The following is a 13,857-nucleotide window of genomic DNA, read 5'->3' as shown; positions in this document are numbered from 1 at the left end:
CCAAAAAAACCTAAACCCCCCCAGAAAAAAAAAACAAAAAAAAACCCCAAAAAAACCCCAAAAAACCAAAAAAAAACCCCAAAAAAACCCCCCAAAAAACCCAAAAAAACAAAAAAAGCCAAACAAAAAAAAACCAAAATCCCCCCCCAAAAAAAAACCCAAAAAAACCAAAACAAAAAACCCCAAAAACCCCAAAAAAAACCCCAAAAAACCCAAAAAACCAAAAAAAGCCAACCAAAAAAAAACCCAAAAAAAACCAAAAAAACCCAAAAAAAGCCAAACAAAAAAAACCCAAAATCCCCCCCAAAAAAAAACCCAAAAAACCCCAAAAAACCCCAAAAAAACCCCAAAAACCCCCCAAAAATGCCCAAATCCCCCAGGAAATGCCCAGTGACCCCCCCGCCCCAATCCCCAGGAATTCCGGGATGAGCTCAGGGAAATCCCCGGATCCCAACCCCGGCTCCAAATTCCAGGGATTTTCCCTTTTTTTGTTTTTCCCTTTTCCCACTTTCAAATCCTCGTGGGTTTGCAATGGAGCTCCTGCTGCTTTTTCCAGGTTTATTTTCCTTTTTTTTGGGATAAATCCCAGGAAAAACTGGGAAAACAATCCCAGGAAATTCTGGGATGGGGCTCTGGGGGATTTTTTTGGGGATAAATCCCGGGAAAAACCAATTCCAGGAAATTCTGGGATGAGCCTCCAGCTGCTTTTTCCAGGTTTATTTTCCTTTTTTTTGGGATAAATCCCAGGAAAAACTGGGAAAACAATCCCAGGGCACTCTGGGATGAGCCTCCAGCTGCTTTTTCCAGATTTTTTTTGGGATAAATCCCAGGAAAAACCAATTCCAGGCCATTCCAAGAGGAGCCTCCAGCTGCTTTTTCCAGGTTTTATTTTCCTTTTTTTGGGATAAATCCCAGGAAAAGCTGGAAAAACAATTCCAGGGCACTCTGGGATGGGGCTCTGGGGGATTTTTTTGGGATAAATCCCGGGAAAAACAATCCCAGGCCACTCTGGGAAGAGGCTCCAGCTGCTTTATCCCGTTTTTTTTTGGGGGGGGATAAATCCCAGGAAAGACAATTCCAGGAAAATCCAGGGGGATTTTTTTGGGGATAAATCCTGAGAAAACCAATTCCAGGAAATTCTGGGATGGGGCTCCAGCTGCTTTTTCCAGCTTTATTTTTGGTTTTTTGGGATAAATCCCAGGAAAAACAATTCCAGGAAAATCCAGGGGGATTTTTTTTGGGATAAATCCCGGGAAAAACCAATTCCAGGAAATTCTGGGATGAGCCTCCAGCTACTTTTCCCTGGTTTTATTTTCCTTTTTTTGGGATAAATCCCAGGAAAATCAATTCCAGGATATTCTGGGATGGGGCTCCAGCTGCTTTTTCCTGGTTTATTTTCCTTTTTTTTGGGATAAATCCTGACAAAAACATTCCAGGATATTCTGGGATGAAACCCTGGAGGATTTTTTTGGGATAAATCCCGGGAAAAACAACTCCAGGAAATTCTGGGATGAGCCTCCTGCTGCTTTATCCCGGATTTTTTGGGATAAATCCCAGGAAAAGCTGGAAAAAACAATCCCAGGATATTCTGGGATGGGGCTCCAGCTGCTTTTTCCAGCTTTATTTTCGGTTTTTTGGGATAAATCCCAGGAAAAACCAATCCCAGGCCACTCCGGGAGGAGCCTCCTGCTGCTTTTTCCAGGTTTTTTTTTTATTTCTGAATTTTAATTCCAAACTGGAGCAGCTCCCTCGGGAAGAGATCCCAAAAAAATCCCCCCCCCGCTGCCTGCCCTGGGATAACCCCGGAATTCCGCAGGGACCGGAGCCTCCAGGAGGTGGAAAAGTCCCAAAAATCCCCCAAAATCCCCCAAAATTCCCAGAAATCCAAAGGGGAAAATCCCTTTTTTTTTTTTTTTTGTGCCCCCCCCCGGGGAAAATTTTTGGGAATTTTGGGATTTGAGGGAAAATTCCCCCCTAAAATTCCTGGGAATGGGAGATTCCAGCTGGAAAATTCCAGGTTGGGACCCCCCCCCCCCCCCAAAATTCCCTCCCAAAAAAATTCAATTATCCCAAAAAAAGCCCCAGGAATTGGGGAATTCTCAGAGGGTTTGGGGGGTCCTGACCCCACAGGGGAGACCCCAAAAATCCGGGACCCCAAAATTGAGAAACCCAAAACAAAATCTGAAACCCCAAAAATTAGAAACCCCAAAATTCAGAGACCCCAAAATCTGAGACCCCAAAAGTCAGAGACCCCAAAATTGAGAAACCCAAAAAAAATCTGAAACCCCAAAAATCAAAAACCCCAAAATTCAGAGACCCCAAAAATCCAGGACCCCCTAAAAGGGAAAAGGACCCCCAAAACTCCGGGACCCCAAAATTCAGAGACCCCAAAATCTGAGACCCCAAAAATCCGGGACCCCAAAATTGAGAAACCCCAAAATTCAGAGACCCCAAAAGTCAGAGACCCCAAAAGTCAGAGACCCCAAAAAATTCAGAGACCCCAAAAATCCAGGACACCCCAAAAGGGAAAAGGACCCCCAAAAATTCAGAGATGCCAAAATCACAGACCCCAAAATCTGAGACCCCAAAAATCAGAGCCCCCCCTAAAAGGGACAGGGACCCCCCCAAAATATGAGAGACCCCAAAATTGAGAAACCCCAAAAATCAGAGACCCCAAAAATCCAGGACACCCCAAAAGGGAAAAGACCCCCCCCCAAAAAATCCAGGATGCCCTAAAAGGGACGGGAACCCCAAAAATCCGGGACCCCAAAAAATCAGAGACCCCAAAATCACAGACCCCAAAATCTGAGACCCCAAAATTCAGAGACCCCAAAAATCCAAGACACCCCAAAAGGGAAAAGGACCCCCCAAAAAATCAGAGACCCCAAAAATTAGAAACCCCAAAATTCAGAGACCCCAAAAATCCAGGATGCCCTAAAAGGGACAGGGACCCCCAAAATCAGAGACCCCAAAAGTCAGAGCCCCCCCCAAAAGGGACAGGGACCCCCAAAATCAGAAACCCCAAAAATCAGAGACCCCAAAATTCACAGACCCCAAAAGGGAAAAGACCCCCCCCAAAAAATCCAGGATGCCCTAAAAGGGACAGGGACCCCCAAAATATCAGAGACCCCAAAATCCAGAGACCCCAAAAGTCAAAGACCCTAAAAATCTGGGACCCCAAAAAAATCAGAGACCCCAAAATTGAGAAACCCCAAAAATCAGAGACCCCCAAAAAAATCAGAGACCCCGAAAATCAGAGACCCCAAAAGTCAGAGACCCCCCCAAAAGGGACAGGGACCCCCCAAAATGGGGAAACCCCAAAAATCAGAGACCCTAAAAATCAGAGACCCCAAAATAGAGAAACCCAAAAAAATCAGAGACCCCAAAAATCAGAGACCCCAAAAGTCAGAGACCCCCCCAAAAGGGACAGGGACCTCCCAAAAATGAGACCCCAAAAATCCAGGACACCCCAAAAGGGAAAGGACCCCCCCCAAAAATCCAGGATGCCCTAAAAGGGACGGGGACCCCTCCCCCAATAGGACCCCCCCCAAATCCGGCCCTGAGACCCCCGGGGAGGGTCAGGGACCCCCCCCCAAATTCCGAGCACCCCAAAACCCCTGCGGGGACGCGACCCCCCCCCAAATTCAGCGCTGAGAGCCCCGGGGGGACGCGCCCCCCCTCAGAACAGCCCCCCCCCAAAATCCGGTCCCGGGGGGCGCGACCCCCCCTCAAAAAGGAGAGACCCCCCCAAATCCCGCCCTGAGACCCCCAGGGAGGGTCAGGGACCCCTCCCCAAATCCCGAGCCCCCCCCAGCCCCCCCCGAGCCTCTCCGGGGCTCTCAGAGGAGCCCCCCCAGCCCCCCCCCCCTACCGGGACCCCCCCCAGCCCCTCCCGGGCCCCGCGAGGCCGCGCCCCCCCCCAGAGGCGGCCTCGGCGCGCGCGCTCACCGGCGGGGCCGCGGCGGGCTCGGGAGGCCCCCCCGGGGCTGGGGGGGGGTCCGGGGCTCCGGGGGGGTCCGGGGGGGTCCGGGGGGGTCCGGGGCTCCGGGGGGGTCCGGGGGGGTCCGGGCGCGGCGGCGGCGGCGGCTCCTGAGGAGGCCCCGGGCCCCCCCCCGCCCCCGCCACTTCCGGCCCCGCCCCCGCCGCTTCCGGCCCCGCCAGCCCCGCGCCGCGCGCCGAGCGCATCGAGCGGCCGGCAGGGCAGGGAGAGAGCGCCGAGAGAGTCGATGGGCAGCGGGGAGGGGAGGAGCGCCGAGAGAATCGAGCGGGGAGCGCCGAGCGCGTCGATGGGGCTGGGATCGATAACGGGATCGATAACGGGGATCGATAACGGGGATCGATAACGGGATCGATAACGGGGATCGATAACGGGGATCGATAACGGGATCGATAACGGGGATCGATAATGGGATCGATAACGGGGATCGATAATGGGGACTGATAACGGGGATCGATAACGGGGATTGATAACGGGGATCGATAACGGGGATCGATAACGGGATTGATAAGGGGATCATTGGGTCCCATGGGGTCGGGGGTTATTTGGGGTCGGGGGTTATTTGGGGTCGGGGTTATTTGGGGTCAGGGGTTATTTGGGGTCGGGGGTTATTTGGGGTCACAAGCTCCTATAGGGTCAGGGAATCCTTGCAGGGTCAGGGGTTATTTAGGGTCAGGGGTCCCAGGGGACCCTATAGGGTCAGGGGTTATTCGGGGTCAGGGGGTCATTGGGTCCCTATAGGGTCAGGGGTTATTTGGGGTCAGGGGGTCATTGGGTCCCTATAGGGTCAGGGGGTCCCAGAAGTGCCCCCATTCCCCATCCCCCATCCCCCATCCCACGCTGCCCCAGGAAGGCACCGATCCCATAAAAGTTCCCAAATCTTTATGGCAGGAGGCACTTTCACACATCGGGGTGTAAAACCGGGGCCATAAAAGTGTGGGGCCATAAAAGTGTGGGGCCATAAAAGTGTGGGGCCATAAAACCCCGGGGCCATAAAACCCCGCTGACCTTCGAGCTGCAGGAACCTGCAGAGCCCTTCGGGGCCGCAGAGATCTTTGGTGTCTCCAGAACCCTTTGGGGTCCATAAAATCCTTTTGGAGTCCATAAAATCCTTTGGGGTCCATAAAATCCTTTTGGGGTTTCCAGAACCCTTTGGGGTCCATAAAATCCTTTGGGGTCCATAAAATCCTTTTGGAGTCCATAAAATCTTTTGTGGGGGCCATAAAATCCTTTGAGGGGCCCTAAAATCCTTTTGGGGTCCATGGAACCCTTTGGAGTCCATAAAATCCTTTTGGGGTCTGTGGAATCTTTTGGGGTCAGTAGAAGCCGGGGGCCTGTAGAACCCATTGGGGTCTGTGGGACATTTTGGGGTCTGCAGGACATTTTGGGGCCATGGAACCCTTTAGGATCCACAGATCCCACAGATCTCCAGGGACCCCAATGTCCCTGATGTCCCCATTGTTCCCGATGTCCCCGATGTCCCCAATATCCCAATACCCCGCTGTCCCCAGTGTCCCCAGTGTCCCTCAGGGGGTGACGCTGACGCGGTGCCAGGCATTGCTCAGGTTCCAGATGTCCCCACTGTCCCCGCTGTCCCCGCTGTCCCCACTGTCCCGATGTCCCCAATACCCCAAAGCCCTGATGTCCCTCAGCGGGTGATGGTGACGCTGATCTGGTGCCGGGTGCTGCTCAGGACCCCACACAGATTCCAGATGCTCCCAATGTCCCCACTGTCCCCAATACCCCCAAATGTCCCCACTGTCCCCAATGTCCCCGACGTCCCTTAGGGGGTGACGGTGACGCGGTGCCAGGCGTTGCTGAGGTTCCAGATGTCCCCACTGTCCCCGATGTCCCCAATGCCCCCACTGTCCCCACTGTCCCCCGTACCCCGGTGTCCCTCAGTGGGTGACACTGACGCGGTGCCAGGCGTTGCTGGGGTTCCAGATGTCCCCAATGTCCCCGATGTCCCCGGTGTCCCTCAGCGGGTGACGGTGACGCTGACGCGGTGCCAGGCATTGCTGAGGTTCCAGCTGTCCCCAATGCCCCCAATGTCCCCAATGTCCCCAATGTCCCCAATGTCCCCAGTGTCCCCAATGTCCCCGATGTCCCCAATACCCCAATGTCCCCAATGTCCCCAATACCCCAATGTCCCCAGTGTCCCCAATGTCCCCAATACCCCAATACCCCAATGTCCCCAATGTCCCCAATGTCCCCAATACCCCAATGTCCCCAGTGTCCCCAATGTCCCCAATGTCCCCAATACCCCAATGTCCCCAGTGTCCCCAATGTCCCCAATGTCCCCAATGTCCCCAATACCCCAATGTCCCCAGTGTCCCCAGTGTCCCCAATGTCCCCAATGTCCCCAATACCCCAATGTCCCCAGTGTCCCCAATGTCCCCAATACCCCAATGTCCCCAATGTCCCCGATGTCCCCAGTGTCCCCAGTGTCCCCAATGTCCCCAATGTCCCCAATGCCCCCAATGTCCCCAGTGTCCCCGATGTCCCCAATGTCCCCAATGTCCCCAATGTCCCCAATGTCCCCAGTGCCCCCAATGTCCCCAGTGTCCCCGATGTCCCCAATGTCCCCCAGTGTCCCCAGTGTCCCCGATGTCCCCGATGTCCCCAGTGTCCCTCAGCGGGTGACGGTGACGCTGACGCGGTGCCAGGCGTTGCTCAGGACGCCGCGCAGGTTCCAGATGGGCGCCACGCTGTCGGGCTGCACGTTGTAGCTCCGGTCCACGGCCTTGCAGACGATGTCGAGCCGGGCGCCCGCCGGCGCCGCCGCCCGCAGCTCCCACAGCGCCCAGGCCCAGCCCCGGCCGCGCTCCGGCCGCGGGCCCAGCTCGGCCACGCGCCACGTCCGGCCGCCGTCCAGGGACACGTCCACCTGCCAGGCACAATCAGCGCTAATTAGCGTCAATTCATTAGGGTCTGGCCACAGTCCAAGGACGCGTCCGCCTGCCAGGCGGTGATAGAGATAACGAGCGTTAATTAGCGTTAATTAGCATAGAACCGCGGCCGGCCGCCAGAGGCTGGACCCCTTTCTCCATCCCCCTTGCCCATTCCCATCCATCCCCCCTTTCCCATCCCTGACCCGTTCCCCCGGCCCCATTTTCCCCACCCCATTCCCTCCATCCCCGTTCCACATCCCCCATCCCATTTCCCTCATTCCTGTTCCCCTCTCCATTCCCCCACCCCATTTTCCCCATTCTCCACCCCATTCCCTCCATCCCTGTTCCCCATCCCCCATTTTCCCCACCCCATTCCCCTCCCCATTCCCCCCACCCCATTTTTCCCACCTCATTTCCCCATCCCATTCCCCTCACTCCCCCACCCCATTCATTTGCCCCACATTCCCCTACCCCATTTTCCCCATTCCATTTCCCCCAACTTCCCCATCCCCATTCTTCCCACCCTATTTCTCCATCCCACTCTCCACCCCATTTCCCCCATTCCCCCACCCCATTCATTTGCCCCACATTCCCCTCCCCATACCCTCCACCCCATTTCCCCCCATTCCCCACCCCATTTCCCCCCATTTTCCCCATTCCCCACCCCATTTCCCCATCCCATTTCCCGCCCCATTTCCCGCCCCATTTCCCCCATTCCCCATTTTCCCCATTCCCCCCACCCCATTTCCCGCCCCAATTCCCCCCATTCCCCACCCCATTTCCCCCCCATTTTCCCCCATTTTCCCCATTCCCCATTCATTCCCCCCGCCCCATTCCCGTCCCCGCTCACCCGGACCACCTCCCTTCCTCCTCCGCTCCACGCGTATCCCTTCACCGTCAGCTCCCCGGCGGGCACGGCGGCGCCGGGCCGGGGCTCGGTGATCGCCGACTGCACCGGCAGCTCCTGGATGGCGGGCGCGGCCCCGAAATCCACGGAATCCCAATCCACGGACGGGCAGAAGCCCTTGTAGTCCTTCTGCTGCCAGTGGCTCGGGCTCTCCGCGGGCGACACCGCCACGCTCCGCAGCCACTTCACGCTCCGCGCCCCGACCACGCCGGGCACCACCACGCGCACCGGGAAGCCGTGGTCCCGCGGCAGCTCCCGCCCGTTCATCTCGTACGCCAGCAGCACCTCGGCCTCGGCGCTGAGCGCCCGCCGCAACGGGATGGACGCTCCGTACGGCGTCCCCGAAGCGTCCGCGTCCAGCCCTTCGAAGCACACGTGCCACTCGCCGTCGCCGGCGCTGTCGCCGACACCGGCGGCCAGCAGCACGTCCCGGAGCCGCGCCCCGCCCCAGCGCGCCGTGCTGATGGCGCCGATGTCCCACGCCAGCCCCTTGACCGGCCGGACGCGGCTCATCTCGGACCTCCGGTTACCGGCGCACTGCAGCGTGGCCGTCACCTCGTGCTTCGGGAAGCGCTGGCGGAGCTCCGCCAGCGACAGCGACAGCGCGCGGCCGCCGGGGCCCTGCACGCGCAGCCGGTAGGAGCCCGGCTCCACGGCGGGCACCGGGAGGTGGTTGCGGGTGAAGAAGAGCTCGTTGGGCGTCAGGAAGCTCTGGGTCAGCAGCTCCGGCGGCGGCTCGGCGTTAAAAGGCTTCAGGCTGTTCACCCGCAGCGCCGGGTGGCGCGGGGGGTCCCCGGCGAACGGGTCCCCGGTGTCGGCCGGCGGCGGCGCGGCCTCCTCGGGGCTCAGCTCGCCCACTTTGTAGTCGCGGAGCAGCTCCAGCACGTGGGGCTGGCTGTGGACGGCGTAGAGAGCCCAGAAGGGCTCCAGGGCCCCGCCGGCCGCCAGCAGGATCTTGTCCGCTCCCCCCGGGTGCAGCTCCACGAAATCGGTGACGTCGAACACCTCGGTGCCGTAGGTGACCCACACGCGCTCGCTCGGGCTGCGGTGCTGCGCCACCTCCGCCCGCGTGTAACGGGGGTACCGCGGGGCGGGGCGGGCCTGGGCGGCCTGGGCGACCTGCGGGCACCGCGAGGGTCAGCGGGACCCCCCCGTGCCCCCGGGATCCCGGTGTCATCCCCCCGTCCTCCTCGGGATCCCTCTGTCCCGGTGTCACCTCCGGTGTCCGTGTCACCCCCGCGCCCCGGATCCCCCTGTCCCGGTGCCACCCCCTCCCCGGCATTCCGCTGTCTCGGTGTCACCCGTTCCCCGGTGCCACCTCCTTGCCCCCGAGATCCACCCCTCGGTGCCACCCCCTCCCCGGGATCCCCCCGGTCCCGGTGCCACCCCCGCCCCCGGGATCCCCCTGTCCCGGTGTCACCTCTGGTGTCCGTGTCACCCCTCACCCGGGATCCCTGTCCCGGTGTCACCCGTTCCCCGGTGCCGCCTCCTTGCCCCAAGACCCACCCCTAGGTGCCACCCCCTCCCCGGGATCCCCCTGTCCCGGTGCCGCCCCTTCCCCCGGGATCCTTCCCCCGGTGCCACCCCGTCCCCAGGCTGTCCCTGTCCCGGTGCCACCCCCTTCCCCCGGGATCCACCCCCCGGTGCCACCCCCCCCCTCTCCGTTCCCGCTGTCCCGGTGTCACCTCTCACCGGGATCCGCCCCTCAGGTGCCGCCTCCCGCCGGGATCCGGCCCCACCCCGGTGTTCCCGTGGGGTGAAGGACCCCGAGGGTGTCACCGCCCCCCTCCCGGTGCCACCACCCGCCGTGTCCCCGCGGTGTCGCTCACCCTCCGCCGCCGCTCTCCGTAGGCCAGGACGGCCCCGAGCCCGAGCAGCGCCGCCAGCACCGGGGCGGCTCCGCGGCGTCCCCCCGGTGTCCCCCGGTGTCCCCCCGGGGCCTCTCCCCGGTGTCCCCCCGGTGTCCCCCGGTGTCCCCCCGGGGCCGCGCTACCGGCGGCCAACCGGGAGCAGTCGCGAGGCAGCTGCATCAGCGGCGGGAGCCTGCGGGGACAGCGGGGTCACAGCGGCGCCGGGACACCGGGGGGACACCGGGGGGACACCGGGGGGACACCGGGAGCCCCGGCGGGGCCGCTCCTACCTGCGGCCGGCCATGGCCCGGAGCAGCAGCATCGCGGCGGCGGCGGCGGCGGCGGGACGGGAGAGCGCGGCTGGAGCGGGCGCCGGGACGGGGAAACGGCCCCGGTGACGCTGCCGGGGAAAGCGACAATCAGAGACCTCCGGTGCGACACAGCCGCGCCCGGTTCGCGCTCCGGTTCTGCCCCGCCGCATCCCCAGCCCGGTCCCGGTTCTGTCCCGCGCCAGACCCGGCGCGGTGCTCGTTGTGTCCCCACGCAGTCCCCGCCCGGTCCCTCTTCACGACCCCGCAGCCCGGTGCCGCTTGTTCCCAGGCCAGCCCGGTCGGTCCCGGTTGTCCCCAGCCCGATCCCGGTTGTCCCCTCCCCCAGCGCCATCCCGGTCCCGGTTTTCCCCAGCCCAGTCCGGTCCCGGTTGTCCCCTCCCCAACGCCATCCCAGTCCCCGTTATCCCGTCCCCAGCGCCGTCCCGGTCCCGGTTGTCCCCGCCGTAGGCCCAGGCCACTCCCGGTTGTCCCCAAACCTCTCCCGGTCCCCGCTGTTTTCCCCCCAGCCCCAGCGGGGTCCCGCTTCTCCCTCCCCTCAGCCCCACCCCGCTGTCGGTTTTCTCGCCCCATTCCCGTCCCGGTGCCGCTCCCGGTTGTCCCCGCTCCCGTCCCGCTCCCGGTTGTCCCCGCCGCGCACCTGCGTAACGGTTCCGGTCCCGCGATGTCCCTGCGGGCGCGGCCGCTTTAAGAGGGGGGCGATGGGCGTGGCCCCGGAAAGGGCGCGACCCACCCGGCCACGCCCCTCTGTTTACTTTAACGGGGGCCAATGGGCGTGGCCTCGCTCAGGGTGGGCCCCACCACGGCCCGCTTCAAGCGGCAACGCCACGCGGAGCACCAGGGGGTCTTAAAGCGGCCACGCGGATTTAAAGGGGCAGCGCCGCTCCCGAATTTCCCGGTGGGAATTTGGGGGAAAAAACGGGAAAAAAAGGAAAAAAACCGGCAAAAACCAGGAGTCGCCAGGCAGCTGCCAGCTCTGATAAGCGTTATCAGGGCAGGGCCGCCATCTGGCAGCGGCTGCTGGCACCGGGTGGCCTCGGTGTTGTCGCCTGTCCCCTCCCTGAGCACACAGAAAGTTGGGAATTTTCGGTTTTTTGGGATTTTTTTCCTTGGTTTTTTTTGTCCTTGTTGGTTTTTTTTTTTTTTTTTTTACTTTACATTAAATACGCGGCTGAATCAGCGACCCGAGCCTGTGTTACCACGATTGTTATTTCACCGCGAGGGAGGAGCTTCCCAAAGGCAGGGAAAAACCGGAACGGGAGGAAAATCAAATCCGAGGGGGAAAAAAAAGCCGAAAAATGGGAAAAAGGAAAGAAAAAAAAAAGAAAAAAAAAAAAAAAAAAAAAAAAAAGAGTGGCAGGAGCTGCAGTGTCCAGGGCTGGGACACGGCCACCACTTTGGGGACATCGATGTCACCAATTCCAGAGGCTCTGGAGCACCGGGAGTGGCCCCGAGGTGGCCCCGGGGGTGTCCCCAAGGTGTCCCCAAGGGTGGGGACACAGCCAGGACCCTGCGGGCTCTGTCACCACTTTGGGGACATCGATGTCACCAATTCCAGAGGCACTGGAGCACCGGGAGTGGCCCCGAGGTGGCCCCGGGAGTGTCCCCGAGGTGTCCCCAGTGTCCCCAAGGTGTCCCTGGGAGTGTCCCTGGGAGTGTCCCTGGGAGTGTCCCCAAGGTGTCCTCGAGGTGTCCCCGAGGGTGGGGACGGGGCAAGGACCCTGCGGGCTCTGTCACCACCCTGGGGACATCGGTGTCACCAATTCCAGAGGCTCCGGAGCACCGGGAATGTCCCCGAGGTGTCCCCAGGGGCTTCATACGGGACCGGGTCCCTCCACCCCACAGGCGCCACCCCCCACGCCTGGGGGGACAATTCTGGTGTCCCCAAGTCGGGGTGTCCCAAATTTTGGAGTGTCCCCAAGTCGGGGTGTCCCAAATTTTGAAGTGCCACCACCTCGGGGCGTCCCAAATTCAGGGTGTCACCGTTTTGGGGTGTCCCAAATTTTGAGGTGCCACTACGTCAGGGTGTCCCAAATTTTGGGGTGTCCCCACCCCGGGTGTCCCCTGGACAGGGTGGGGACACCGAGGGCCCAGAAGGGACAAGGACAAAGGGCAGGGGGGTGGCACTGCTGTCACCTCGCTGCCACCCCCGGGGACACGGGGACAGAACCCAGGGGACGTCTGACCATAAAGTGCAAAGTGGGACAGGGACAAACTGGGGACACTGGGGGTGGCACCTGAGGGGTGCCCATGGCTGGGACCACCTGGGGACATCGTGGCCACCATTGGGACCACCTGGGGACATCGTGGCCACCATTGGGACCACCTGGGGACATCGTGGTCACCATTGGGACCACCTGGGGACATCGTGGCCACCTCTGGGGACATCGTGGCCACCTCTGGGGCCACCTGGGGACATCGTGGCCACCATTGGGACCACCTGGGGACATCGTGGCTACCTCTGGGACCACCTGGGGACATCGTGGCCACCTCTGGGGCCACCTGGGGACATCGTGGCCACCATTGGGACCACCTGGGGACATCGTGGCCACCTCTGGGACCACCTGGGGACATCGTGGCCAACATTGGGACCACCTGGGGGACGTCACCTGGAGGGCCACCATGGCTGGGGTCACCTGAGGACGTCACTGGGGGCCAGAACCAGCAGGGGGACATTGTGGCCACCACTGGGAGCACTGAGGGGACATCGTGGCCACCACTGGGACCACCAGGGGATGTCACCTGGGGGGTGACCCTGGCCAGGATGACCCCGAGGAGATCCCTGTGGAGTGACCAAGTGACCACGGCCAGGATGACCACGGGGACGTCCCTGTGGGGTGACCCTGGCCGAGGTCACTCAGGTGACATCACCTGCAGGGCCAGCCCAGCTCCCACGGCAGGGTCCCCTCAGTGTCCCCAGGTGTCCCCTCAGTGTCCCCAGGTGTCTCCTCAGTGTCCCCTCAGTGTCCCCAGGTGTCCCTCAGTGTCCCCAGGTGACCCCAGGTGTCTCCTCAGTGTCCCCAGGTGTCCCCAGGTGTCCCCAGGTGTCCCTCAGGTGTCCCCTCAGTGTCCCCTCAGTGTCCCCAGGTGTCCCTCAGGTGTCCCCAGGTGTCCCCAGGTGTCCCCTCAGGTGTCCCCAGGTGTCCCCTCAGGTGTCCCCAGGTGACCCCAGGTGTCCCCAGGTGTCCCCTCAGGTGTCCCCAGGTGTCCCCTCAGGTGTCCCCAGGTGTCCCCAGGTGTCCCCTCAGGTGTCCCCAGGTGACCCCAGGTGTCCCCAGGTGTCTCCTCAGGTGTCCCCAGGTGTCCCCTCAGTGTCCCCAGGTGTCCCCAGGCGAGGCCACGGTGCCACCGCAGCTCCTGTCCCGCGGGGAACGCCCCAAACCCCGCCGGGCCCGGGGGCTGCGGGACCCCCAGATCCCGGGATCCAGGTGGGATCTGGGGGGATTCAGGAGGGATCCAGGGGATCCAGGTGGGATCCGAGGGGATCCAGGACGGGGCTGGAGAATCCGTGTGAAGTCTGGAAGGTCCAGGTGGGATCTGGTAGATCCAAGCGGGGCCTGGTGGAGCCAGGGGGGATCCGGTGGGATCCGGTGGGATCCGGTGGGATCCAGGGGGGATCCGAGTGTCCGAGGCCCCGCGGGGCCGGCCGGGCAGTCCGGGGCTCCCCGCGAGTCCAGTCCCGGCCGGGCCGGCCCCGCTGCCGCCGGAGAGGGATCGGGGATCTGGCGACGGGATCCAGCGGGATCCAGCGGGCGTCTGCGGGGTCTGCTGGGGCCGGAGGGGATCCGTGCGAGATCTGGGGAATCCAAAAGGGATCTGGTGGAGCCAGGAGGAGCCTGGAGGATCTCTGCGAGATCTGGGGGATCCAGGAGGGATCTGGTGG

The 13,857-nt window shown here is 61.4% G+C and overlaps 2 protein-coding genes and 1 long non-coding RNA gene across 7 annotated transcripts in view; all 3 read right to left on the bottom strand.

The window, feature by feature from the left end:
- Positions 1-4,029, bottom strand: part of IKZF4 (IKAROS family zinc finger 4) — a 29,002-nt gene extending 24,973 nt beyond the window's left edge. The window contains exon 1 of the mRNA XM_053967536.1: positions 3,949-4,029. The gene's annotated coding sequence lies outside the window, so the exon portion shown is untranslated. The remainder of the gene's footprint in view (positions 1-3,948) is intronic.
- An 833-nt stretch (positions 4,030-4,862) lies between these two features.
- LOC128801665 (uncharacterized) lies at positions 4,863-6,084 on the bottom strand. The gene is made up of 2 exons (XR_008435221.1): positions 5,147-6,084; positions 4,863-5,108 (listed from the first exon to the last, which is right to left on the bottom strand). It is a non-coding gene; the product is annotated as an uncharacterized LOC128801665 (long non-coding RNA).
- Positions 6,085-6,593: 509 nt separating this feature from the next.
- SUOX (sulfite oxidase) lies at positions 6,594-13,019 on the bottom strand. 5 transcript variants are annotated; one of them, XM_053967524.1, is made up of 7 exons: positions 12,415-13,019; positions 12,332-12,373; positions 10,615-12,269; positions 9,936-10,045; positions 9,625-9,838; positions 7,739-8,914; positions 6,594-6,884 (listed from the first exon to the last, which is right to left on the bottom strand). In XM_053967524.1, the coding sequence occupies exons 4-7, from the start codon at positions 9,965-9,967 to the stop codon at positions 6,630-6,632; spliced, it is 1,677 nt and encodes a 558-aa protein (XP_053823499.1). In that variant the 5' UTR covers positions 9,968-10,045; positions 10,615-12,269; positions 12,332-12,373; positions 12,415-13,019; the 3' UTR covers positions 6,594-6,629. The 5 variants fall into 5 exon arrangements, with proteins under 5 accessions (XP_053823499.1, XP_053823498.1, XP_053823497.1 ...); XM_053967523.1 differs by having other exon boundaries at positions 10,615-11,928; positions 11,994-13,019; XM_053967522.1 differs by having other exon boundaries at positions 10,615-12,373.
- Between the last annotated feature and the right edge of the window lie 838 nt (positions 13,020-13,857).

Source organism: Vidua chalybeata, chromosome 30 (assembly GCF_026979565.1).
Source record: "Vidua chalybeata isolate OUT-0048 chromosome 30, bVidCha1 merged haplotype, whole genome shotgun sequence".
Classification (NCBI taxonomy): domain Eukaryota; kingdom Metazoa; phylum Chordata; class Aves; order Passeriformes; family Viduidae; genus Vidua; species Vidua chalybeata.
This window is presented reverse-complemented; position numbering and strand designations above follow the sequence as displayed.

Excerpts from the sequence above, each read along its gene's own strand:
- SUOX (XM_053967523.1), bottom strand. The coding sequence starts at position 9,967 with ATGCTGCTGCTCCGGGCCATGGCCGGCCGCAG. Across the intron at positions 9,839-9,935 it reads CGGGCCATGGCCGGCCGCAG|GCTCCCGCCGCTGATGCAGC; the intron begins GTAGGAGCGGCC and ends CTGTCCCCGCAG. Across the intron at positions 6,885-7,738 it reads GAGGAAGGGAGGTGGTCCGG|GTGGACGTGTCCCTGGACGG; the intron begins GTGAGCGGGGAC and ends TGTGCCTGGCAG.